This window comes from Bemisia tabaci, chromosome 1, assembly GCF_918797505.1.
Source record: "Bemisia tabaci chromosome 1, PGI_BMITA_v3".
Classification (NCBI taxonomy): Eukaryota; Metazoa; Arthropoda; class Insecta; order Hemiptera; family Aleyrodidae; genus Bemisia; species Bemisia tabaci.
The window spans coordinates 20,244,695-20,269,849 of NC_092793.1; the positions used below are offsets into that span (position 1 = coordinate 20,244,695).

General features: G+C 34.8%; 1 protein-coding gene across 5 annotated transcripts in view; it reads right to left on the minus strand.

The window, feature by feature from the left end:
* Positions 1-1,345: 1,345 nt before the first annotated feature.
* LOC109034042 (protein groucho) overlaps positions 1,346-25,155 on the minus strand; it is a 31,728-nt gene continuing 7,918 nt past the window's right edge. The window contains exons 7-19 of one of the 5 annotated variants that reach the window (XM_019046963.2): positions 20,899-20,928; positions 18,744-18,914; positions 17,551-17,640; positions 16,895-16,948; positions 15,762-15,917; positions 14,233-14,409; positions 13,558-13,628; positions 12,682-12,928; positions 11,801-11,980; positions 10,529-10,758; positions 9,267-9,480; positions 8,536-8,660; positions 1,346-7,079 (exon numbers count right to left, since the gene is read on the minus strand). In XM_019046963.2, coding sequence (XP_018902508.1) covers positions 8,553-8,660; positions 9,267-9,480; positions 10,529-10,758; positions 11,801-11,980; positions 12,682-12,928; positions 13,558-13,628; positions 14,233-14,409; positions 15,762-15,917; positions 16,895-16,948; positions 17,551-17,640; positions 18,744-18,914; positions 20,899-20,928 — 1,728 coding nt within the window. In that variant the 3' untranslated portion in view covers positions 1,346-7,079; positions 8,536-8,552. Of the gene's footprint in view, positions 7,080-8,535; positions 8,661-9,266; positions 9,481-10,528; positions 10,759-11,800; positions 11,981-12,681; positions 12,929-13,557; positions 13,629-14,232; positions 14,410-15,761; positions 15,918-16,894; positions 16,949-17,550; positions 17,641-18,743; positions 18,921-20,898; positions 20,932-25,155 lie in introns of all 5 variants that reach the window. The other 4 variants (XM_019046962.2, XM_019046960.2, XM_019046961.2 and 1 more) reach the window with 4 other exon arrangements.

The following is a 25,155-nucleotide window of genomic DNA, read 5'->3' on the forward strand; positions in this document are numbered from 1 at the left end:
TCATCACGGCTGTGGCCACCCGTGTGGCTAATGATGAATCCGCTGTCGGCAAATTTGCTGCTTTTCTGAAGGAGTGAGTTTTTCTCACTGAATAGAACTGCTGGTTCGATTTTTTCTGGAAAAATAGAACAAGAGCAAAGATGTGCGACGTTGCAAACGAATTTGCGCATTATTTTCATTCGGCCATCGATATTAGTTGAGGTTGCGTTATTATTTGCACTTATACAATTTCTACCTTGTCGAAAAAAAAAAGGGGGGGGGGGGGGGGGTTAATTTTACATCCCTGAGAATCTGAACTCTATTGATGCCTCCGTGACGCAAATTTTCCATCCATTTCTGCACATAAAGTACCTACGCTGATTTAAGTAGATATTTTCAGCTCAAAATACTTTCGAATTTGCATGTAACTGATTTCACAAATTTTGCTACATCTAGTTACACCGCGACAAAGATTTTTTTCCACCGGGCAGAATATCTGAGGGGGGGGGGGGGCGGTGATGCTATTATCACTTCCACGGGGGCTATGCCCCCCCCCCCCTTCTACGCTTGCCCAAGGCCCGTATTATTGGAGGGAGGGGGGCTTCAGCAGGATTTGTAGAGACTATTTCAGACGAGGTCTCTAGCAGTTGTGCAGAATGAATAATTTTCCATAATGAATGGGAATGTTTTCCTAATTCATTGAGCTTCGTCGAAAAATAGGTGCATGATGAAGAAAAACCTGTGTCCGTTTGGGATGGAACTGTCAAAAATACGAAGGAATTAGCCACTTGTTTAGAAGGGGGAGGGGGAGGCAGGACTTATTAGTGAAAAGCAGTCAAATGAAATTAATGTTGCCTGATCTGGAACTCTTCTTTATGATTAGGTACACAGCGTAGCCAAAGAGATTATGAGAGGAAATTAGTATAACTTGTCTCGCTTGGAGAAATTCTTTGGGTTTTCTTGGCATGTTAGCCGGTTTTTATTTATTTTTGTAGGCTAGCTACAGGATCAACATTCAAATCAACTAAGTTTTTTTTTTTTTTTTTTTTTTTTTTTGAGTGCGTTAAACTCCACAAGGTGCATTGGGTGATCCCTGAAAGAGATCCCTCTGGGTATTCTAGAGGTCAATGCTAGACCACGTTAAATTCGACTAAAAGTTATTGAAAATAAAGAAAATTAACTACAAAACGACTGGGTAAGTTGACTTACTAAGCTCACCCATGTGGTGTCCATGGTGAACGCCATCTTGACTTTAAAGGGGTTCCGGAAAAATATGAGGATGCCACTGACAAAATTCTGTTACCTTCAGGACGACATCAAGGCAAATGGAAAAATCAGAAATATTTGAAAATAATTCAAATCGCAATTAAATTATACATTTATTTATTCCATACATTTTTACATGAAGACATTACTTTTATTTCAATCTTTTTCAAAGTAATCACTATCCTTGCAGTATGTACAAGACAATTACACAAGATTAATTAATAACCTGGTAGAATTCAAATTCATCAGGCACCTTCATTGCAAATAGGCTGAGGAGCTTAATGTATTTATTACATAAGTTAAAAATGTAAAAAAGAAAAAAAAGGAAGGAAAAAATCTGAGAAACAGAGAATATTACACCTTATGTACAACCTTGAATATTCACAAAATATGATTCGTAAATTGAAAATGAAAAGTAAAATCATACAGAGGTGACAGGGCAAAAATCATTGCCTCATACTGAAAATTGTATAAAATGTATTAACATTGGCAGATGATCTGAACAATTCTAAGCTGGATAAAAAACTAGTAGAAAGGGTAATGGAAGTAAAACATAACTAGTAGAAAGGGTACTGGAAGTAAAACATTTCACTTCAACCAAAAATCTTGACCAGACAAATGGGGGGAAAAAAAGAGAAAAAAAAATAATCGGACCATTAGTGAGACCTCCAATTTATAGAGGATTGGCAAGTTTTCATGGTTGTTTCTTTCATTTTTACTTTAATTCTTGCAATATTGAAAATAGTTCATAACATGACTTGAGGACTATCATGGGAGGAATGAGTGTCGAGTAAAAGAGCTCTGGGAGTTCCCTTTTTGAGAATTTAAAAATTGTGGATCTTCAAGCTCTCTTTGTTTTGTTCTTTACCTCTTTTACAAAATATTAATGCCCTCTAAAAGAGATACTTATGCTTTTTGAAAGAGGTCAAGTAAGGATAAAGAGGTTTATTACTCACCGGTAATGAACAGTAAATAGGTGAATGATAATAGTGACAATAAAAACTGGAAAGGAATCAATTATGAAACTTCAAAAGTACCTATTGAAGAAGTAAATTATGGTTTTACGCTAGATTTAAAGATGCAATTTTCATGGAACAAACGAATTTTGAAAGCATCTAAATTTTGACTGATAATTTTAGAAGTAACATAGAAAATACTACAATGAGGATAAGAGACATTTTCTAAGGCATACATAAATTAATAAAGAGATTGAGATCATTGACATTTTTATACAAGTACCTCATAAAAAAAGAAAGAAAAAAAGAAACTCCCAACAAAACCTTGGAGGTTTAGTCTGGGATTCCTAGCATGAGGGACTAATCAGAAAATTGAAATTAATGCAGCAACAATCCTGCAAACTCTGATCAGGGCTCAAACCAGCTTCTCAAAGCTATCATCAAGGAACTTAAATTGGTAAAATTAAGGACTTTCAAAGAATTTATTGGACTCCCAAGTAGAGGAAAAAATTTCAAAGACCTTAAAGAATGCTTCAAAAATGGGACGATGAAATAGTTCTATTTCTTATTTTTTATACCGTTTGATTTTAAAACAAGTTATCTAAATTCTACATACTTGAACCGTTCCTGGTGCTAAACAGGGAATATAAAATGAAGAGAGGTCTACATATGTTTCTTTTTTTTTTTACCGATGATGGAAATTCTTCAGTGTCATCATCGTTTCAAGACAACTCTTCTGTTTTTCCCCCATAATTTCTCATTTTAAAGAGGTAAATGTTATATTCCTTGTGTGATTAAAATAAATTCAAACTAGCGAGAGAATATCATTTCATACAACAGACTGGGTAGATTACTTGCAACGCATTGATAGAGATAACATTTTCATCTTAAGTCTGAATTTATTCTTTTTAGTCGATTCTCCATCAAGATAATGTTGAATCCCACCTCCCTGCACCTTCATCGCTAACAGGATTTTACAGTTGGCAGGTTAGTTTGATTGGAACAGGATGGTTTCCGTGCAAATCTAAAAGGAAACCATCACCTTAGAGACCTGGCCTCCAACAGCGAACATACACGATTTTTCATCGGCTGAATTTGTCAGCTAATGTACATTTGTGCACTGTTAATTTATTTTTCAGTCGTTTCTTCTTCATCATTGTTTATTGTTTCATTTTCTTTTGTGCATAGTCCTTTAGCATAGTAAAGAAACAAGAATCTAATAGTCCCGATTGTAAAATTATACAATGAGCTTAGAAACAAGAATAAAATAAGTGTTAAAATCTGATGAAACTTTTTTAAAAATGTTAAAAGCTTTTAGTATTCTTAAGGAAAAAACTGCATAAAATCAACCAACACCCAAAATCAAATAACAGCGGAACATTTAACGGGTGCTTTCTTTTTCTTCCACGTATAAAGGGCGTAATTGAGGGCTGTCCATAAATTAAATTACTGATTTCTTAAATTGAGCCACCCTTAAAAGTGCTGGCCTATTGGCCAATCATAATTATTCAGCAGGTAAAAAGCATAATATGGATATCGAAAGAAAGGGCACAGAAATAGGAGTAAATAGCCTTGAGGAAAAATATCATGCACCTTTCTTGATTGTTAGGAAAATTAAATACAGAAGAAACTACATATGATGATAATTTTTGATCTGAATAGGCTCCCTTTTTAAGCAAAGGCCTAAAAGCGACTACCTACAAAGCACCATATACTGAAATCTTCAAAAAAAAAGGAAAAAAAATTGAGAACCTTCTTAAATTACAAAACTAAATAGGAAATTCAAGACATAGTGGAGAAATTTTCCACAATAGTGCTCCTTCTTGGAACATCGAAGCAATTCACCTAATAAATACTAATTAACAATCACAAGTAAAAGAGAGAATAAATAAATATAACATAGTATAACAATAGATTTAACATCATTCGCAATAAAACAAACTAGCCTCAAGGGAAATTGAGGATAGAAATCAACTACAGTTATCTGAAGTTTGATGTGTTTTTTCTTCTCTTTTTTTCATGAGTTGACAAAGGCAAGCAATACAAAATTTTCCACTAAATTTCAGGGTGTCCTGTCACAAATTTCAACCTCTCAGAGCATGAGAGTAAATAGAGAGAAGACTATGGAACAGTATGCAGATTAAACTAAGAGAACCCTCATTCAACTTAAAAAAATTGTCAATTTTTAAAATAAAAAGAAGCAATTTTGAGAGAGCGGGAAGAAAATTCAGCAAAAAATCAAATCAAGACTCATTAAAAATAATTAAAAACAAAAGGAGACTTTTCACAAGCACAGTAATACCTCAATCAACGGCTTATTGCTAATCGATGATATTCGACATTAAAGCCAATTTGCAAATTATTTGTATTGTTTATCCTTTCTCTATTTTTTTCTTCATTTTTTGTACATATTATACGTAATTTTATGTATTTTTATGCCTTTTTCATTATTTGGCTTGAGCTTCCGCCACAATTTATTGGATAATCTAAGTATTACTATGATGAGACAAGAGTTGTCCCAACTGAGATGCCCAGATGGTTAAAATTGAGATTTTTATACAACCCTGTAGTTACACAGCAGTAGTAACAATTTGCTAGGAAAATAACCTAGGTGTTCTAGTAGAAGAGGAATACATAGAGAATATGAGATATTTAGGAGCTTTAAACTGAAATTTTGATACAACTGCACTAAGGACATTTCAGCAAACAGTTTGAGTAAAAAAAAAAAAAAAAAAAAAAAAAAAAAAAAAAAAAAAAAAAAATCAAATTTATCAATCAAAGCCAAATTTACGTTTTGGGAATTTGGGAAAATTTAGTTTTAAAGTTTTCATTACAACAATCATCATCTTTGTTCCGACTGAAATAAATCTGCATCGACTTCAGCAGCGCCATAAAGAATTAAGGGCTCCAAACTCATAAGAGGAAACATCAATGTATTTTCATTTTTTTTTGGTCAAGTTAGGACCCTCCTCTTTATTGAATGTCACAAAATGTTGTTAATGGTTGACTTGATAATGACAAAAAGTGATGTTTAGTGTGTAAGAAACTAATTGATGGCTGAAAGCAAAGCCATGTATCTCTGTTGGCGACGTTGAAGACTTCCTATCATATTTATCTGTGGAAACCCAGTTAACGCAAGTTTTTTAAAACGTCCTGGATTATTCTTCTCTGTTAGCGGAATATTCCGTCTAAATTTCAAGGTATAGGTTGGCTTGTTTTTCTTCAACAAATTAAATCGCTTGCATACATTTTGTAACACTGATATGGAGATACACCGTTTCGAACTTAGGCCATCATATTGTGACGCCAAAAATTCAGTTTTTGCTGAACAGGGTCATCTCACTGATTTGACCCGTAATTAAAATCTTTGAACACTCTAGATAAGATTTAAAACATACCTACACCAGTGAAATCAACATAACATCAGTTTACTTACATATAAACCGGAATTAGAGTTATTCATTAGGATGAATAGTAATGTTCTGGTTTCATTGGAAAAATAGTAGAGCTCAACGAAGTGAAAGGAAAACCAGCTTTTTGGAAAACAGTGGGTACACTCATTAACTGAATCGACGTATGCGAAAACGTCCATTGTCCAAATACAGGGTTTCATAATTGCGGTGGGTTTCTTTTGTCCCAAGACACTGATGAATAGGATTGATCTCTTTTGTAAATGTTTAATTACACTTGGGGGATTATTTATAAAATTGTTCCACATTCCGAACATCTTAAACCATCTTGTGTCGTTAAATTACGACGAAATTGTCCACTCAAATTTTGAAACACCGTCTTAGACATCGGACATTTTTGCATACATCGATTCAATTAGTTCATTGATAAGCAGAATTTCCCATGTAAATGGATCTTAATCCTTGCTTTTATTTCCCGTCTCAAAATTTATTACCATCTTTAGAACACACACAAACTCATCAGTTTACATCCCTTGGAACCTCATCCATTCAGTTGGTAGTCTAGTGGCAAGGATAGATTTTGGAAACAATTCTAGTAAGAGGTGATTTTTTCATTAAACTCTAATCATGGATCAAAAATAAATAAATAGAGCAAAAATCCTGTAGCTCAAATAACTTTAAATGATGGGTAGAAAACTTCTATCAATGAAGATTAGAGTGCAATTCTGCGGACCACTTTCAACGAGCAGACCCGTTCCCTTTCACAAAAGTTTGTTCCTTTTCGCTAAATGCTGTACAATCGATGAGTCAACTAAGAAACATGCTTTCATTAATACAAAACAGAAGCAAAGAACTTTGCGATTTTTTTAAAATTAAAAGGAATACATACAACTTGTAAAAAGAGCTTTTACAAAGCACTTATCTTAACTGAAAACATTATATTCACAGTATTTACATGGTAATTATACAGTACAGAAGGATCACTGCAAAAGGTACGGCAACCTAAAAATGGATCCCAAGATTTGGGTTGGTCAGCTTGAGGGTAGAAAAAAGGAAAGTCAAAACCGCCACCACGACAATTCAAAAATTTGAAGTCATTGACAAATTCTAGTGGTGGAAAGAGCGTCCTGTTTGTTTTACTACCCATTTTTTTCTTTTTTCAGGAACCGGGAGACAAAAAATTGCATCAGTGCTGATATCATCTAAAGATCTAAAGATCTATCCACTTGAGGAATGAAATTTTGAAAACACATTTCATTGATGGGCGCCAAAAAATTTGGCCTGATTCAGCACGATTTGCTTTCAAGGTTGCCGCCTCTGTTAAAAATCTACATGAAAGATGGGTCCAACAAAACCCTCACAATAGTAAAGAAAGAGAACTGATTTAAAAAAATAAAAACCCAAGTCTGATTGAAAATTATAACTAATCAGGTCCTAAGAAAACCTACTGAAACTGTCTCTATGTAAACTGAAACAGAAAAATTAAACATCAAAATTAATTTGTGATTAAATCAGAATCTAAAAATTCACATCAAAAAAACTGAGAGTAAACCAGAACTCAAGCATTAAAAATCCGCTATCAAAACTGAGTTTTTCAATGCGTGTAAGAAGTCTGCTTCCTCTATAGTACTAATACGACAATTTCGCCCACTAAAAATTCAGAATGGGTAGAAAAATTACTGAGGAGTGTAACACTCCATGATTATCCATGTGGAGAAGGGCTCACTAAGAAAAAACACAATTTTTGTGCAACTCTTACAGGGGTTTGATGTTTTGAACCATTTTCTAAAGACAAAAAAGTTGTATTTTGACCCCTGAAATCATGTCTCAAACTTTTAGATGTTACCTCTCAACTTTCCTTCTAGGTTTTTCAAAGTTAAGAGGGTTTTAATCTTTAAAATACAAATTTGGAGAAGGAAACAAAGCCAAATGTTCAAAGAAAGAAATGAAGCATAGAATCAGTATTAACGAATCAAATCGGTAATATTAAATGTCTCTCTCCAAGAGCTCGCAAAAGTAAACTGTTTATTCTTCATCATTGGTTCATTTCCAATGGGTCTGTTGTACACAAGAGGTACAGTCCTATGAAAAGTCTTTAGAGGAGTAAATGGCACTAAAATTATTACGGTCACATTTAAAGTCTGAAATGCACTCCTTGGTGCTCAATTTGTGCGGTTTGGAATATGCTTTTCCAAAATTCCTACGTCTGGGAGCAGTTTTCTAGTCACTGGAAACAAGCAAATGGTAACTTCAAGTAGCTTTGGCGATTGTCCGTAAATGCCAGTAGCTGCCGATTCGTTGTTCCTGTTCATGTGTGTTTTGTTTACGAGCAAAACATGATCTTTGATAGTGACACACATTTTAAATAAAGAAAACTTAAATTGTACGAAAACTAAATCAATCAACTTTTATCGCACGTACACCATTTCCCGAATTCATCAATCTGCAGGTTATGTTGATAAAAACTATGTTAAAAATTGTTAGTTTTCGTTAACTGGAATTTATTGATGCTTGTTTCTAATTACAGTGACTGGAAACTGCCCCCAGATATGGAAAATTTGAAAAAGTAATTTCCAAACTACGCAAATAGCGCATTAAAGAGTAGATTTCAAACTTTTTCAGTGTGACCATTGTAGTTTTTGTGCCATTCCACCCCAAAAAAATTTAATCACATGACTGTACCTCTTGCGCGCAACAAATCCATTATGATCTCATTCCTAGGACAGTTCCACTGTCTCCTAAAAAACTTAAAGTGACACCTTGAAAAAATTGAACTGTCTTTTGGTACAATTTTTAACTTTCCAAAAATACCAAAAAAACCGACTAACTCCGTCTTCGAATACCTTAAATAACCTTGTTCTATAATTGTGTCTCAATTAAGTATGACATTGTAAGACCAAATATTAAAGATAAATCATACTTACATAGAGCAATGCGTCAGTTAGTAGTGCACTTCATAGACAGTGGCTTTTTTGTCACCAGATCCAGTGATAATGTACTTATCATTCAAGGAAATATCACAGCTCAAAACAGATGAGGACTCTTTTGACTGAAAATAAAAATCAAAAAATGAAACTCAATGACTTGTCAAATACTTATTGATCAAATAAAAAACGTCTGGCCTTATCAATTAAACAATAAAATACTTAATCGAGCAAATTTTTCTGTTGTTGTAAAAATCAGATCAACGATTCATAACTGAATCAGTGAAATCACACAACTCAGGAAAATGAAAATGTTCCAGAGACACAAAAAACTGTGAGGAAGTTGGTCTAAGAAAAAGATTTTTGGTACCTAAGGACAATGACTGAGGTACACTTTGAAGGTCCAAGTTGACATAGATGCCCTATCTTCAATGACTTGACACATGTTTAAGCCAGTATTAGACTAAAATAGAGACCGAAAATGACAAAATCATTCCATAAACCCCCCCCCCCCCCCCCTTTGTCAATACTTCTCCTTTGGACTAGAGCAGGTTTGGGGTCATTGATCAAACCGATGCAGCAACAAAAGATTTGTCTTATATAAAGAGTAATCATTTCCTCTGAATGAATGAATGAGATTTAAGGAACTCAACAGAGAGAACATTAATCAAAACAGAAAAAAAGAAAAATTCCGTTAATTTTGAAAAGCAAGAGAAAAAGGAGGGGCTTACTTGGAATAAAGAGGCTCCATGAGGAGTCCGCCATGCATTTAAAAGATTGTCTTTTCCTGTAGAAACAAACCACTTCCCACTGGAGGCAAACTTCAAAGATAACACACACGAATCGTGCAAATGTAATTGATATCGTTCAGTCTTAGTTGTGTGTAATACTTCGATAGCCGAATTCTCCATTCCGACGGCTAGCCAGTCTCCACTTGGACAGTAACTGAAAGCAAAAATTGGGGGATACATTGATGATGCATAATTTTTGGATTTCGATGCAATGGTAATCCACCGTTCTGAGAACGGATACGGAAGCTTTGGCATTTCCTATTATTGGATTGTTTTTTGATTCTAACATATGTAATGAGTTTGCAGCACGCAAGAGATACAGTCAATTGAGTTGACTTTGAATAAGTAAAAGCATAAGAAAATTACATATAATATACATCCAAACCCCTCTTTTAAACTCACAATGGACCACTAGATAGAGTACGAATTTCAGCATTTTCATATGTTCCTCTTCAAAATTTCTAATGGATAACGATTAGCCCAATGAATGTTATTGAATTTAATTCCCAGCCAAGATATTAACGTTATTATTTAGCATTGCTTCTGAATAATTTGTATTTCCTGCTCACATTAAAAACAAGAATCTACTTGAACTACATAGCGCACTACAGCAGTTTTAGCAGGTCTCTCAATTAGGCAAAGCTCCTTCTCCACCCTGAGTTGTTCACAGTGTAAACAACGTATCACAGCTGAAACAAAGTGTTGATATTAAGGTTGTCATGGTTTTCTACTGCAAGAACTGTCACAACAATGTTTAGTGTCCAATTTAACTTAAGTAGATTATTGTGTTTTCCATGAGTAGGAAGTTTGAACTGATGCATCAAAAATCTTTAATAACTTTTTAAGGAGTTTCTCTCAGTAATTTTTGGTATGCAAATAGCTTTCTTTATAAAATTTTAATGAGAAGATAAGTATCATAATGCTTAAAGTTGCACCTTGTCTAGAGGTCTATTGGCGAAATTTATGCTGCACATTTTCAAGTTTCCTTCCTCTGCCAGAACTTTGATCTTAGTTCAAGTATTGTTCTCTCCTTGATGAAAGAGAAGGGAGAAGGTCAAAAATATTTGCTTCAAAACACTACAAATGATTTACGAGAACATTTGAAAAAAGTTAGCGAAGTTGTTTTTTTAATTGTAGTTCATTAGATATGCCAACAATAATAATGAAAAGAAGCAAAGAAAAAAAAATCAAACCTGACTTACCCTAAAGAAAAGATCTGAGAGGGAAAATCATGCTGATGCAGTTGGCGTCCTTGTCGAAGATCCCATGAGCGCACAGTGTTATCCAAGCCACCTGTCCAAAGAGTGTTACCATCTGGGGTTACATCTATACAAGACGCTCCATCGGTGTGACCTTGGAACTGGCGTACTATAGTTTGATTCTGAAGGTCCCAAACCGCTACATGACCGTCTGAGCAGCAACTAAAACAAACCTGAAACAAAAAATGGAAAAAGATATAATTTTGTACAATTTATGAATAGAGATGGATTTCAGGCTTTGATTCCTTGCTATGATAAATCTTTCCAGAGATTTCGAGCTTGACCCATTAATTGAGCATATTTATACGAACAGAGTTGGCAGTTTTGAAAAAAGACAGGGCATTAGCTAAAAGCTGGTTACACATCCTACATAGGGATGTGACACGATTGGGAGAAAGTCAAGGTAGGGATGCTGCCAGGCTGAGACAAGGAGCATAATGAAAACCACCTGAAACTAAAACAAAGCCAGAGCTAGTTGGCCCTTTTCAACTTTCCTGCTAGTTGACTTATTTTGTGTACATACTGCAAATCTCACTGACAGCTACACGGGGGGTTGGGAAGTTCTTTAAAACAAAAAGTAATTGCTATCTCAGCCTTAATTTTCTTACTTTCTAATAGTATGCCAAGCTTAAATACTTAAAATATCAGCACCCTTTCCTGTCTTTCCTCCTTTCTTGCAAAAAAAAAACAAAACGAAGATAGAAAATAAATTTCACCAAAAAATTTCTTCACACAGACGTGGATTCCCTCACATTTGAGCAGTTTTTGCACTTTAGGAGCTGCATCACACAAAACAAGTCCCTGCATGAAATTGGAGAAAAACCTTCTAACTGTTGCAGGCTGCATAGTGTCCTTTCGCAGCTCAGTCTTCTAGCTAAAGTAGTATTGGTATTGGATTTCGCCCGACCCAGCCTCCAAATTTCAATCCTTCAATCCATTTCTCAGAAAGATGTGTTTAATTTCTTTCTTTTGCACGAAGAGCCTCTGGACAAAGTATGAACTGAAGCACTAATATAAAACGAATTCTTTGCCAGACCTTATTTGAAGCCATTTCAGCCATAAGGTGAACTTGGAATAAGGTCTGATAAGGAATTTATTTTATATTTTCTCCAAGAGACAGCCCTTTAGGCAAGAGGGGTCAGTATTCTTTAGTAATAGTAAGAGTCCAGAGGACATAAGTAGCTTTTTGGACTTGACAAATAATAACCCACTTACTTTGGAATCAGGACTAACTGCCAAGGCATAACAAGCAGGTGCATTTGATGTAAGTTCTGCTTTAATTCGTGGTGTTGGTTGCGCTAAATCCCAAATACAGAGATTACTGGCTTCACCACCTACGATTAGTGTGCGTCCATCGGGCAGGAGTCTCACTGACCTGATATAGCTATCCCTTTGCTGAAAAATATGCAAAAATTACATGAAATTGGATTTTTGATGTAATTAGAATAATATGTTGAACGGATTCCCAGCAAGTGGGGAGCGAATAGAAATTTCTCCTGAAAAAACGTCTGTTGAGATTATAGGTGTCAAGTGTCTACCTAATTTTATTCAAAAGTTTACAGGAAAAGAGAACCTGAAATATCTTGCAGTTTAAACACACCAATTAAAATATTCATTTCACCAAAAGTACCGGCTGAGAATGTTCTTGTATTACTTTAATACAAGAAAAAGAGAAAAATTACTTTTCTAGTTTTATTAATTATACCTCACAAATAGTGGACACTGAAATGATATAATATACATTTATCGCGTTTATTGTAGTAAAATTTATATTTTTTAGGTCTTACTAATTTTTATTTTTATTTTAATACAATTTTAAGTTATGGAAAACTAATATAAAGCCGTACCTCCATTACCTCAAACCCAATTAAGAGTGAGGAGAGAATTACAGCATTAAGAAATAAACAGAAATATAATAATAATCATAACATCAAACCTTTAAGTTTCCAGAAATATATGCTACCAGTGCGCATAAAGATATCAATGAGTCATCGAAAATTTATAATAGCTTACTATTTATTTACACACATTTACATACTTTTGTAGTTGGGGAAAAAATACAACTTATATTTGAAATAATAAAATTGTGATCTTACCAGACAGTCAAGCTGGGACAGGGGAGCTGAGGGTGCACTGATATCCCAAACTTTAACACACCCTTTTCCGCCTGTGTACACGTGTTTTGCTACACTACTCACAGTTACAGCACAGACTACCTCTCCGTGATGAAGCGACACCGTTTGTCGGGCTAGTTTAGGCACTCCCATTGATACTAATCCATCGTTTGGCAAGACTACAGGTGCAGGAGGGCCTCCGTTACCGTTTAAATGCATTGAATAAGGTCTAAAAAACAAGTAAATGCAATATTGGTATTATCATACCTTAGGCTGAAATTTTGTTTTATATGAGAAGCCGGCAAATTACAACGAATGAAGCACAGAAGAAAACATCTGAAATTTATGAAGCAGCAAAAGATTTTTGGAATGAACAACATGAATAGAATGCAATGGATTTCATCCATTTGTAAAATAAATTTTTTCTCCTAGTGATCATTAAATAGGAAAACTGCTGGATTCAAATGGTTAATTTTTTCCTCCCCAGTGGGCCGCTAAACAAAAGACATAGTTTGTTCAACGCAACAACTTTGAGCATCTCGTAACAACCGAGTTTTGTTCTGATGTTGTTTATATTAAGAGGCGTGGCCTATTTTTAGATCTAGGGTCAGAAGATGAGATCAATTTCCCATCATTGTAATACCTTAAAAATTTTAGCGAGATGATCTGAATAAACATACATATGAGCCGCTTTCACAGTGCTCTCCCGCGCTCTGTGAAGCCTCGCCGCCACAGTACCCTATCCTCCCAAGGCCCATTGCACTTCCTATATTTCATGTAAAAACTTCTGTTGCCACCCTTCTGCTAGGCGTCCACTATCATTTAATAAACATATTCATCACAAGAAAAAATACTTACAATTTAGTTGCTGAAAGACTCAGATCACTTGCATGATTCAGAGGAGTTGATGACCTCGGTTCACCGGATGGCTGAAAAAAAGACATAGCAGTGAGAATAAAGCATTGCAAAAAATTGAAAAATGTAATTAAGGACGCAATTACACATGTGTATACATAATATGTACAGGATGACGCTCCCATCTTTAAGGGAATATTGGACTCGGATGATAAGGCTGAATTTTTGATGTCATAAGTCAAAATGGTGAAAAAAACTGTGCTGTTGTCAAAATTACAATTAGAACTTGGTGGAAAATTTATAATTTCAACTTGCAAGAAATTGATGTTTTTCTTTTTTGTTAATTTAAACTTTCCGCTCAACAAAAAACTAAAATCTACATAAGTTAAAATGGGCAATGAACTGATTGCAGTGTGTTTGACTGCAAAATAAGGTTCTCCAAGTGCTGCATTGTTCTTGAAAAGTATTGGTTCTAGCAGATGAGATGCTTAAATTTGCTAGTTTCAATGTACCACTATGTCCAAGTTGAAAACCGACATGATTTTGAAAACTTCCGAAATGTCACTTTTTCAGGACCTCTTGATGAGAAAATGGCTGGTAGAGGTTCAACTTATACCCTAACACCATTGAAACTCACATGGCAACAATAATAGAATACACAAAGAACAATTATATTACCAATGAATTTCTCGCCGAGGCATTGTACCCAACAGAGGAAGAAAGATGTACTTCTGGAGGAAGACTATTTCGTGGCATTCCAGGATAGCCGAGACCCATTGGGGGAATTGCTGATGGAGGAGTTTTTCCTAATCCTGGAGTACTTGGTTTCGACAGAGGAGTTGGCGGTTTGTCAATCTGAAATGATACAAAAAGTAATTTTGTGAAAGAATCTTTTACACGAAGCTACAATGGAGAATTTGCGCGGGAAAATTGTATTACTACTTACGAAAAAGCAAAAGCTTGGCTCACAGTATTTATTTCTCGTATGGGAAACAAGAGGGAATAAATTTATAGGTGAGAAAATTTACCACCATGTGACATCAAAAGGTGGCATTTCTCATTGAAGTACATGTATTTTAGCAGAATAGAACATTTTCTCAGAATTGCTATGATATTTATTCAATTTGGAAACCAAGCATAATCTTGTAGTCAGTTTGCTCAGTGAGTTTGACTAATAAATGAAATTAATCAAATTTTAGACAATTGCAAATTCTCTATTGCCATTCACGGCCAAATGAGTAATGACAGTGCCTCAACAAGGCTGGAATCAAAGACAAATTAGTTTTTGAGATTTTGCACGAAAGTCTCCTTGTGCTCCATGTTAAAGAACGTATGTAAAGGCGTCTTCACATTGCAAAATAACAAAATGTAATTTGAATTTTCACTCAGTATTGGTGGGCATTTTGATTGAAAATTTCATTGATTTTCCTGTTAAAGGGTGGTAAGAATCAGCAAAAATTTCAACAAATTAGTGCAGCAGTTTACGTGCAAAAGAAGAATTACAGAATTAAATGTTTCAATCTTGGAGATCCATTCAGTGCCACTTATACTGGTGCCTAATGCTTGGAAAAGTGAGGATTGTCGAGATAAACAACTATGCTGAAATACAATGTCGCACATGAGTAGTAAAATTTTGCCAAATTTACAGCAATAGCGCTATGGGTTCAATAAATGTCGTCCTCCCGAATTTTTGCGATTGACCCTTAAAATTAACTTAACAAATAGGTAATTACATTCTTCTAACTTCATTGAGAGATTACTGAGACTTGGAGGAAGTCCTTTAATATTTTTCCAATGAAAGTGCTTAGAGATACACATAATTGGGGATCAGGCCCCAGCACCTGACATTATCCCAAAAATAAGAATGGTATCTAGCAAAGACAGGTCAACAATTTGAAACGAGTTAAAGAATTCAAAAACCATGTGCTGTAAATTTGTTAATACTTTGAAAAATGCTGAGGTGTTATGAAGGAACAGGAGATATTTTACAGTTTCCTTGCTAATCCAGGTGCAACTCACAGTTTAGGGTCTTATATTCTCTAAAATTCTGCTTGGTGCTCCTCTCTAAAAAATCTGTTGGAGTAAAGATTTTGTGAAATGCAGCATTTCAAGATAAAATTAATAGAAAATTTTGGTAATATTCAGATGTATTCTTATTTAGCCTCACTAAGAAATTCTATCTAAATTTTGATACTGAATAGACGTACATCTTTGCTCTTTGCGGTGGGAGTGGGTGTACGACTGTTAGAGCCGGAGGAACCACTATGACTTGTTGGCCGATCCAATTTGCTTCCAAGCCCGCTCAGTTTGTCATGAGAGGCATCTAGAGGACCATTACTTGCACTAGGAGCTGAATGCGATTCCTACAAATGATAAATATGACAAATTGTTACTAATTTTTTCAAATTCTGATGAATGACGATAAAAATTTGATAAATAAATAATATGAGGCCTTATATGTAACAATGGCGGATGTGAAAAATTACCTTTTCAAAACACGCTTAAAAAACTGTTTTGTTCACACAAAAATTTAATATGTTTGGCTCTGGCATAATGTGCAGATCTCGAAGGTCATATCTCAAGATTTTCTCAAAATTTTCTTGGTGCCAAAACAGTTTTTTGAATGTGTTTCGAAAAGGTAATTTTTCACATCCGCCATTGTTACATTTAAGTCCTCATATACAAAATAAGTAAAAAATCATGCGAATGTATAAATGGGTAGCAAAACTAAACATTTCTATGATATCTCTATTTTTGTGAAACAAAGACAATAAAACTTAAATTCAAATTTTTTAAATGGAAAGAGAGGATTTACTATTGTTTCCATTGCAGATGATTTATCGTTAGCAAAAATTCTGTCTGACATTTCTACAGTTCACTCCAACATTACACATGATATGTATGACGAAAGTTAATATTAAGAATAAAATATGAGCAAAAATCTACAAAATTTCAAATTTTATACATTTCTTGGTGGTTTCATCATAACAAAGTATCAAAGAGAGAGATAATTTATATTTGGCTATTCTGGCATTAAACAAGAGGGGAGCAAACACTGGAGGCCAACTGACATTTACAACTCATTTTGGAATGCACTGTACATAAAATGTTTTGTAGCATAAAGCTGACAATTGCGTCAGGTGAAATCCAGTGGAAATGCCACTTGGCAGTGCTGCAGTAGGGGCTTTAAGATTCATCATCAATTTTCTTTCAGTTTTAGAGATAAATACAGGGTTTTTCTCCTTTGGGAACTCTCAGGAATTGTATTTTTTTCCTATCCCAATAACAAACAAATACACAAAAAAAAAGATCCAGGAATACCAAACGGACTTAGACTTACTTCATTTGCTTCATCTACAACTAATTCTTGATCACTCTTATCACCATCACTTTCCTGAAAACAAAATACAATGACATGAGAAAGACTGGTGAGGAAAAACAAAAAATATGATTTACTTCAACAATTTGAATTTCTACAGATTCTGTAGATTTTTTATTTCAATTTGATAACTTTCTACATGTGTGACTTGCAAGCTAAAAATTGGGTTTCAGACCTCCTTTCTTACCTCCCCTCTCCTGTCAAAAACCTATCAGTTCATGAGGTAAATGCTACCAGACAAATACGACGAGAGGAAAATCTACAGTTGAAGTACTTTTAACATGCTCTGATACTTTTGAGTGAGAGGTCAATCTACAGAATTGAGACTTTCTATGAAATTTTTAACTCTGCAATTGATTAAATTTTTAGGAGCCCCTTAGTAACTTTTGACAGAGAAAATTGTTAAAATATTTGTTTATTTGATGGGATTTTTTTTCTTCTTCTTTTCTACAACTCCAGACTCAATTGCGACTAATAAATTTGGTCATGATTTCATCTTTGAACCAATAAAGATTTGGAGATAATTAAAATAACAGAGTTCGGAATAAGAAATCTTTTTCATTAATCACCATTTTTATTAAATAATATTATTTGTATTAAATTAAAAAATTACTTACAGGAGCATGGATTTTACTTTCAGGTCTTCTACGTTTAGTGTCAGGCTCCGGAGATCTATACTTGTTCACACTTGGAGATACGGGACTCCGCTGTAAAATGGAAACAAAAGTTTCTTTAATTATTTTTGTAACCTTATACTATCAAAAAATTAAGGATTTTTTTTTCAAAAGCACTGCAAAAATTCATGAGTTTCTTTGTATATTAACTTATCACAGAACTAATCGTAATTATACTTATTTTTCATCAGGATTACAAGTTGAATCTGAATCATGGAAATAAGGAACAATAACATTTTTTACTAATGCTAAAAAATTGGTTGGCAAATTTTTCTCTGCCTGATAGTGGAGGGCATTGGTCATAAGAGACAGGCCAGCTAGGAGAGACCATGGACACAGACATATTGGGAACAGCATCACAATGGGCCCAGTTTAGGGCCAAAAAGTGATTGCCTTAATAGGATGATGCAACTCTCTAGATGCCCTAAAGTTCCTTTTTTTTATTCTGTTTAATTAAATGAGTCAGTGGCGCTCATTTTTTTGAATTCGTTTTCTGAAAGTACAGAAGGAACTAAGCTTCTAGGAATTTTTTCAGATTTTTTTTAACCTGAAGAGACTTAGTGAAATGCCAAAAATGGGACCCATTTGAAACGATATTTTTGGCAGGCGCTGATGATGTAGCCAGGCGAGGGAAAACAAAGTTTGATGATTGGCTGAAATCATCTTCAGGCATTGTCTTGCTACGTTAATTTGACTGTTGGTTTATGATTGGTCGGATTTTGATCAGCTTTCTTTCCATATTAGAAATGATTTTCCAACTTGTTCATTAATTTTTCTCACAAAATTGTGTGTAAGAACGACTATTCTACAACTTAGCAAAAATTTCCTGCCACTTTCCCATTGCACAGACTAGTCTGGTAAAATCAATAAAATCAATCAGTTTGAAATGTTCTTGAGATAAAGAGAAACTTAAGAATGAATCAATCCTTGGCAGGAAACTTAGAGGACCTCTGCTTGCTGTGAAAAATTCAACTGGCAAAACTCGATCATGCTGTTTGGAAGTAAGGAAACCTATTAATTTTATTCACTGAAAGTTATTTTTTTTTTCTTGATCTCTTCCTTTTTCAGGAGAAATTCTTGAGAGAATGGTACAAATTTTTGGCAACACACAAAAAATAAGAAACAATTGTACTCACTAATCGGTCCTCGGGTATAGAGGACGATCGCTTGAGAGGAATCGGTTCACGAGGATCTATGGGTTTTGAGAGCGGATGAGGTAAACCCAGGAGGGCTCCAGGTGCAGCCATGTGTGGCAAAAATGGAACAGTTCCTCCAGGAGCGCCATGTGGAGCTTGTTGAGCATGAATCTGTTGCTACCAGAAGGGTGAAAATTAAACACTTGACACAGATAAATACTTCTCCTAATTACTTTCGCAGTAAGGAATAACACCAAATTAATTTAACTAACATGTTGTACTTAAATGATAAAAGAGATAACATTCGATGTATGTATTTACATAAGAAAAGTACACCTGCAACTGTTTCCCTGTAAAGGCAAATTATTATTATTATTTTCAAGTAAATGCATCTGAATATTAAAGCAATCATTTTGACATCAATGTAACTTGATACAGTCTTCTCGTTTTTTGTGCTCATTTTCCTGAATTGTATTCAGGGATAGGTTTCTTAGAAGGGCCATTTTTCAGGGAAGAGAGGAGATAGTCTTCCTTTCTTCAGTTTCTCAACAATATTGCATGTAGAATACGTTGCATACATAGTTTAAAAAACCTTGGTGTCGAGAAACCTATCATTTTAAAATATTGCTCAGTAAGATGGCCTATACAAAAATAATTTAACTTACTTTTCGCAGCTGATTTCATTGATTAATTATGAATTTACATGTCTTTGCGGTAAATTGGTTTAACAAAATCTTTTCAACAGCAAAAATCTTAGATCAATGAAGTACATATTAACAATTTATCATTAAAAAGAAGAGAAAAAAAAAAGGCAAAGACAAACAAATATTCATACGTTTGTGCAAAAGAAACAGAAAATATTGATGGGAAGTTAGTTGGAGGGCAAATGTAAATGACTCACAAAGGGCAAACATGCTTCCACAGGAGAAAACCACAAGACAACATGCAAATAGGTTCCAAACCAAACAGTAAAAAATTAGTGGCATATCTTAATAGCTGCTGGTAGGTTTGTTACATTACGTGAGGAAAATTTATTGTTAAGGTGATGTAACATTTATTAGGAAATCATTATGATTAGATTTTGGACAGTTTTAATCAGTAAAGAATTGCGTTCTAGGGAAATGAATCTGGCTTTTTTGAGACAAGCGCAGGGTTTACATTCTTTTTTAGTCTTTGAGACATCTTCACACCTTAGAAGAGACTAGCAAACTGGTTGGAGAATAACAATTCTGCAGAAAATTGACACTGAATGGAGCAAGTAATCACATTGGAAACTGGGTTCGTCAGTGTTTAGTAGCAAAGGGGAACAATAAAGCATGAAAGAACAAAATATCACAGGTGTTGATCATTTTTAAACAAAAGTACAACATAAAGAGTGCAATAGGATTATTAAGAGACAAAATAAAATTTGGAATTCACTATTAATCATTAGAAATTGTTTCATCCCAAAGACATTTTAGCTGTTAGGCCTTTAAAAAACATTCTTGAAGAACTTTCATAACAGGCACTTACGATAGTCTCCATTATGACACCCACAATTCGTTGACTAATCATTTGATTAAATTTTGTTCTTTACGCTATCCAAAATTTACAATTTGTTCGCTGAATTATTCTTCTTAATCAGGGACAATCCTAAACTGCAAAATTGTATGCATTTTTTGTTTTTATCTTTATCTTCTATTTTCTTAATGATGGCACTTGTGATATTTTGCTGGGAAAAGGATGAACAGAGGTGATCCATAGTTTATCTCATTGCAACCTAAATATAACAGGATTCAAAAAAATATGGTCCTTAAGTTGGTTAAGGGAGGAATCTTTGTTGGAAAGTCATTAGTACACTCCACATTTTTAATACTGATAAACTTCGATAAGGCTGCTGCCCTGCAACAGCTCCATTTCGCCGACTTGGAAAAATTTTAATAGTTATTAGAAATCCAAAATTCTTTAATAATGAAAGTGTTTCATAGGATCAAGGAAAAGCAATACCACGGACCTGAATTAAAAAAAAAAAAAAGTGGGACTGATCTTCATGTTGAGGATTAAATTAGACATCTAGGGTAGCTGAGGAATTAATAGAGGAAAAAAAGCACTTAGGATTGAAGGAGGGATGGAAGGCCAAGAGACATGTACGATATGAAGAGGAATAACAACATACCAAGAGTTGTTGCAAGCCCTGCTGCTGATGCTGCTAAAACAAGCAAAAAGTTACTCAATTACCAGAAATAAACAGCTAATACGACAAAATTAATGCGAAAGCCAATATCCAGAAATCAACTAATCCAAAAACTAAGTGGAATTTTTGCGGTGCTTACTAAGAGCAGCTGTAGGTTATAAAAAATAAACCTATATTAGAAAAGGAGTCAACAGGTTTAAACGACCTGTTGCCTGGAGAGTAGAGAAGGTGTGTGATCTCTAACAAGTATTGGGATCTAATTTGGGTTTACAGAAGAAGCAAGGCTGCCAAACGAAATGCTCACTTTGAATACTTTGATGTTCATTACTGCTCACCAAATTCTTTTCACCCACAAACTCTAACTTCAGTCACTATTAACTCACCCACTACCACTAAACCAGGTGCTTTAAGTTTTGGAGCCAGATACTCACTAACTGCTTCACTTCTCACAATCTAACCTACAAGATGCTGAATTCGCCAATTGCTCATGTTCCAAGGATTTTACGCCAAAGTTTTAACTTGAAAAATTAAGGCCCCTTCATTATGCCTTTAACTTGACCTAAATCCACTCCCTCAAGGCTTCATGATGAAAAAAGTCGCTCTGACTTACGATGCACAGTACAATGCCTAATATAGTAGAGTTCATGATGGTATTTTATTTCGCCCAAAAGACTCAGTTTTACCAATTACTCACTACTCATTCAGCACATTTTCCTCGCTGAGTTTCAAAATATGAACTCACAAAGTGAGCTATCACACCTTTTGAAATAACAGCACTGAGGCAGAGTACAGCGTAATTGTTGCCATACTGTGCATGAAAAAAGAATTAGCATTCGTTATTCCATGTGACAGGGCTCTTAAGGTCATGGGTAAATTCAATCGTTTTTTCGCAGAAGGACATAAGTCTGTTGGAACTTTTAAAAATTACTGTGTAAAGTAAATACTTAGTATCAATGGGCAACAAAGAAAATCTCCCAAGGGAGGTCCATAAACTTTGTTTATCATAAGGAGAAAATTCTCCAATTTCCCCTTTAAAATTCTTTCAGTTACCCATTTCTGTGAAAATAATCCGTCTTTGGCAATTTTAAAACATTACTGAGAACTAATTTTTTTTTGCAAAAAATTGATTCAATTGGTCCTAATGATTGAGCCAGCCTTACAACTGGGAGCTTACCTATACAATTTACAATTTTCTCTAAAGAGCCTCCCAAAATTTGGCCCCTTTTTAGGTATTCGATTCGACCATCGGACCAAGGTTTAAATGGAAGCTTATATTAATAGAAAACTTAGGAAAAAATTTCAAGATGAGTATAGGAACCGTTTTCGAGTTACGGGGGGGCAAAGGGGTCACAATCCGGCCTAATTTTTTGCTGTTTTCTTGTAGAATTGATGTATCGGCGGGGTTCTTATCGTTGTTAACGCATGTGTAGCACATGGATTCCTACGTGTTTTTACACGTGGAATCGATTTTTAACGTTGCCGAATCGATATACTGATCGGTTAAATCGATTTTGAACGATTTATTAAGGAAAATCGATGATTCCTCAGGATCGAAATTGTTTATTTTCGATTCATGAATGAATAAATGCATCTGAAATGACTAAAGCACACGTAACCCTATGTATTTTGATACGTAGAATTGATTTTTAACGTTGACGAATCGATTTATCCATCGTTTGCATCGAATTTTTGCGATTTTTTACGGAAAATCGATGACTTTTCGAAATTAGAATCGGGTTTGCTCCATCCGAGATCGGAGATATGTACCCAACATGATTGGTGCACATCGACACTTACGTATTTTTATACGTGGAATCGATCTATAACCTCGATAAGTCGATATATCGATCAATTGTATTGAATTTTTTCGATTTTTTGCGGAAAATCGACGGTTTATCGGGATTAAGATAGGTCTTTCCATCCGAGATCGGAGAAATGTACCCTTTATGATTGGAGCACATCAATTCTTCCGTATTTCTACACGTAGAATCAATTTTAAACGTCGACGAGTCGATATATCGATCTGACATACACAACTCTTGCGCGATTTTTTACGGATATTCGATGGTTATTTTGGACTGGCATTGGAAACATCTACCAGACATGACTGGACACATCGATTCGTTTGTGATTAGTCTCGCAAAATCAATTTTTAAGAAGTCGACGAGTCGATACATTGACTGGTCGTATTGCATTCCTTCATTCCCATTTTGATTAAAATCAAAATTATTTCAACTTCAAGAAACCATCAGATTTCCGTAAATCCCAAAAAATTGATTGGTCAGATCGCCAAACCGACTCGTCAACCTTAAAAATGATTCTAAGTGTAAAAGTACGTGGAAACGGCGTGCTCCGACCGTGTCAGGTGCATATCTCCACCCTCGGACCGTTAGTAACCAATTTCATTCCTGTTCAAAAAATCGATTTTCCATAAAAATCACAAGAAATCAATACGACCAGTCAATGTATCGACTCGTCGACTTCTTAAAAATTGATTTTGCGAGACTAATCACAAACGAATCGATGTGCTCCAGTCATGTCTGGTAGATGTTTCCAATGCCAGTCCAAAAGAACCATCGAATATCCGTAAAAAATCGCTATTACGTATCTCAATCCCGATAAACCGTCGATTTTCCGCAAAAAAATCGAAAAAGTTCAATACAATTGATCGATATATCGACTTATCGAGGTTATAGATCGATTCCACGTATAAAAATACATAAGAGTCGATGTGCACCAATCATGTTGGGTACATATCTCCGATCTCGGATGGAGCAAACCCGATTCTAATTCCGAAAAGTCATCGATTTTCCGTAAAAAATCGCAAAAATTCGATACAAACGATGGATAAATCGATTCGTCAACGTTAAAAATCAATTCTACGTATCAAAATACATAGGGTTACGTGTGTTTTAGTCATTTCAGATGCATTTATTCATTCATGAATCGAAAATAAACAATTTCGATCCTGAGGAATCATCGATTTTCCTTAATAAATCGTTCAAAATCGATTTAACCGATCAGTATATCGATTCGGCAACGTTAAAAATCGATTCTACGTGTAAAAACACGTAGGAATCCATGTGCTACACATGCGTTAACAACGATAAGAACCCCGCCGATACATCAATTCTACAAGAAAACAGCAAAAAATTAGGCCGGATTGTGACCCCTTTGCCCCCCCGTAACTCGAAAACGGTTCCTATACTCATCTTGAAATTTTTTCCTAAGTTTTCTATTAATATAAGCTTCCATTTAAACCTTGGTCCGATGGTCGAATCGAATACCTAAAAAGGGGCCAAAATCAGCCTCTTTTTTGGGAGGCTCTTTACCTGCTCTGTATTATGAACTAAACATAATTCTGAAGTCTCATGCATCCTCAATGTAGGTACTATAACTCTATGAAATTTTTCCTCTTTTTTCGTTTCAATAATATATTTATAGGAAAAGGGGGGGTCGCCGGGGTCGGGGAGAGCATTACGCTATTTTGTTTTTACATGCTTAAGGATGGGGAGCTACGTCACAAAAACGTAACAGGAGGTCAAAAATGCCAAAAAAGTGCATTGCATAGTTTATGAATACTCCCTAAGTCCAAAAACTTAACTAAAACAGTATTTAACTGTAGTTTTATCAAGAAATAAGAATAAAAATTTGAATTCTGCAAAGGACCTGTTATCGGTGAAAGCACTTAAAGACAGTTAAGGTGTACCTGACAGTGTTTATTACTTCAAAGAGAAACTAATGTGCCAGACAGTGAAAGGTACTCTTTGTTCCAAAACTGAAGAGGAGTGATTAAATTCAAGAATTTAAAAGGGAGAAAAGTGCACTCAACTTTAAATATACGAAACTACTATGAGCTCCTAGAGCATTGTTAGTTTAGAGTTGTATCCAAAATGCCGGAAGGAAACCCAGGTCATACTTAGAAAATTAGGCAAAAATAGAGGTGAAGAATATATAAATGGATCCACTTCCAATAGATTCAATCAAATCAGAGCCACAGCCAGATTCACTCGAAAAAAGTAAAGTCATCTACGAAGTTATAAGATGACGTGATGCATTGATGGTATAAGTTTAAGTTTGAAATATCCCTGTGGGATAATGAAGTTATGGATAGAATAACATTTTTTATTAAATTAACACAAAATCAGTTCAAGGATACTGGCTGGTGGCTCTTTTACTACTCAAGTCAAGATTCAAGAGTAAAAAGAGGCCTGAGTGCTTCCCTGAAAGATGAAACTC